This window comes from Egretta garzetta, unplaced genomic scaffold (assembly GCF_000687185.1).
Source record: "Egretta garzetta isolate BGI_Z169 unplaced genomic scaffold, ASM68718v1 scaffold69, whole genome shotgun sequence".
Lineage (NCBI taxonomy): Eukaryota > Metazoa > Chordata > Aves > Pelecaniformes > Ardeidae > Egretta > Egretta garzetta.
Window position 1 is genome coordinate 3,414,293 of NW_009260790.1, and position 1,306 is coordinate 3,415,598.

At 61.4% G+C, this 1,306-nt stretch overlaps 1 protein-coding gene across 1 annotated transcript in view; it reads right to left on the minus strand.

The window, feature by feature from the left end:
- Window positions 1-1,160, minus strand: part of CLCNKA (chloride voltage-gated channel Ka) — a 4,439-nt gene extending 3,279 nt beyond the window's left edge. Inside the window, 7 exon segments of the mRNA XM_035901874.1 lie at window positions 1-11; window positions 13-59; window positions 174-251; window positions 351-490; window positions 588-716; window positions 832-960; window positions 1,061-1,160. The exon segment at window positions 1-11 is cut by the window's left edge and continues 108 nt beyond it. Coding sequence (XP_035757767.1) covers window positions 1-11; window positions 13-59; window positions 174-251; window positions 351-490; window positions 588-716; window positions 832-960; window positions 1,061-1,160 — 634 coding nt within the window.
- Window positions 1,161-1,306: the final 146 nt, after the last annotated feature.

The following is a 1,306-nucleotide window of genomic DNA, read 5'->3' on the forward strand; positions in this document are numbered from 1 at the left end:
CCGTGGCCTCCCCCGGGGGCTTGCCCTGCCACCAGCATCTCATTCTGCTTGAACTTGTTCTGCGGGGAGGGGGTTTAGCCATAATGCCAATTTTTTGGTGGGGATAAAATAAAATCCCCCTAACTGGGGGGGGGAATGCTCCCCCCTGATTTTTTTGAGGGTGGAACCCCCACCTCGTAGTCCCTTGTGACTGAGGTCCGCATCTTCCCCAGATACACGGCGGCCATGGCAGAGAGGTGGACGAAGGGACCCTGAGTGGCGAGGAGCAGGGGGACACAGCGCTGAGCATCCCCTGTCCCCCGTCCCAACGCCAGCGATGCTGGGAGCCGGAGCAGGAGGGGGATCCTCACCACTTTGCCAAGGAAAATGGTGCTGCCACACGCCAGGGTGCAGGTCAACCCCACCACCTTGGCTCCAAAATTTTGGATGGCCAGGTAGTCCTCCAGCACCACACCGGTCAGGATGGTCTTCAGCTCTGGGATGCCGGAGCCTGGGGCAGGGGGAGCATCTAAATTTTAGGGGTTCCCCTGCTACTGGGCAAAGGGGGGTTTTTGGGGAGCCGGGGGGTTGGGGTGCAGCCAGCTCACCTCCCGAGTGTGGGGTTATGCTCTGGGAGAAGCCGGTGGAGAAGGCCGCCAGCGCCGCAGGGTAGATGGTCCACGAGAGGTACTTGAGCACCAAGATGTCACCGACCTCTTGGTAAAGCCAGCGGTGGGCTGGAGAAGAAGCACCAGGAGGGGAGATGCCCCACACACACACACAACCCCCCCCCAATCCGTGGTGAACCCCCAAACAGCAGGGGAAGCCCCCCCGCGGGAGCCCCTTGTTTACCCTCATAGATCCTGGAGACAAGGAGGTCCATCATGAAGCTGATGGTGGCCATGAGGACCCCCAGGAGCAAGAGGAAATACCAATCCTCCCCAACACAGAAAAGCTGCCGCTTCACCTGCTCCAGGCACCCTGCGAGGGGGCAGGGGGGTAATGGGGTGATGACGCCCCCAAAAAAACACACCCCCATACCCAAAAGCTCCCCCCGCTTTGGGTTGTGGGGGGTCCTCACCTCGGAGCCTCTTCCGGGCTTTGGGGCAGGGCCTCCAGCTCTGCTCTGACACCAGCACCCGCTCCTCCTCCTGCAGCCCCCCAGGGACGGGGCACTCCATCCCAGGAGTTTTGGGGGACAACCCCGTCCCCTTTTTTTTCAGCACCCCCTCACCGGTCCTCTCACCTTGCCCTCCACCGCCAGACTGAGTTTGCAAACGAGCTCATTAAAAACGACCTTGACGAAGCCGACAGACCCGCTCGGGCC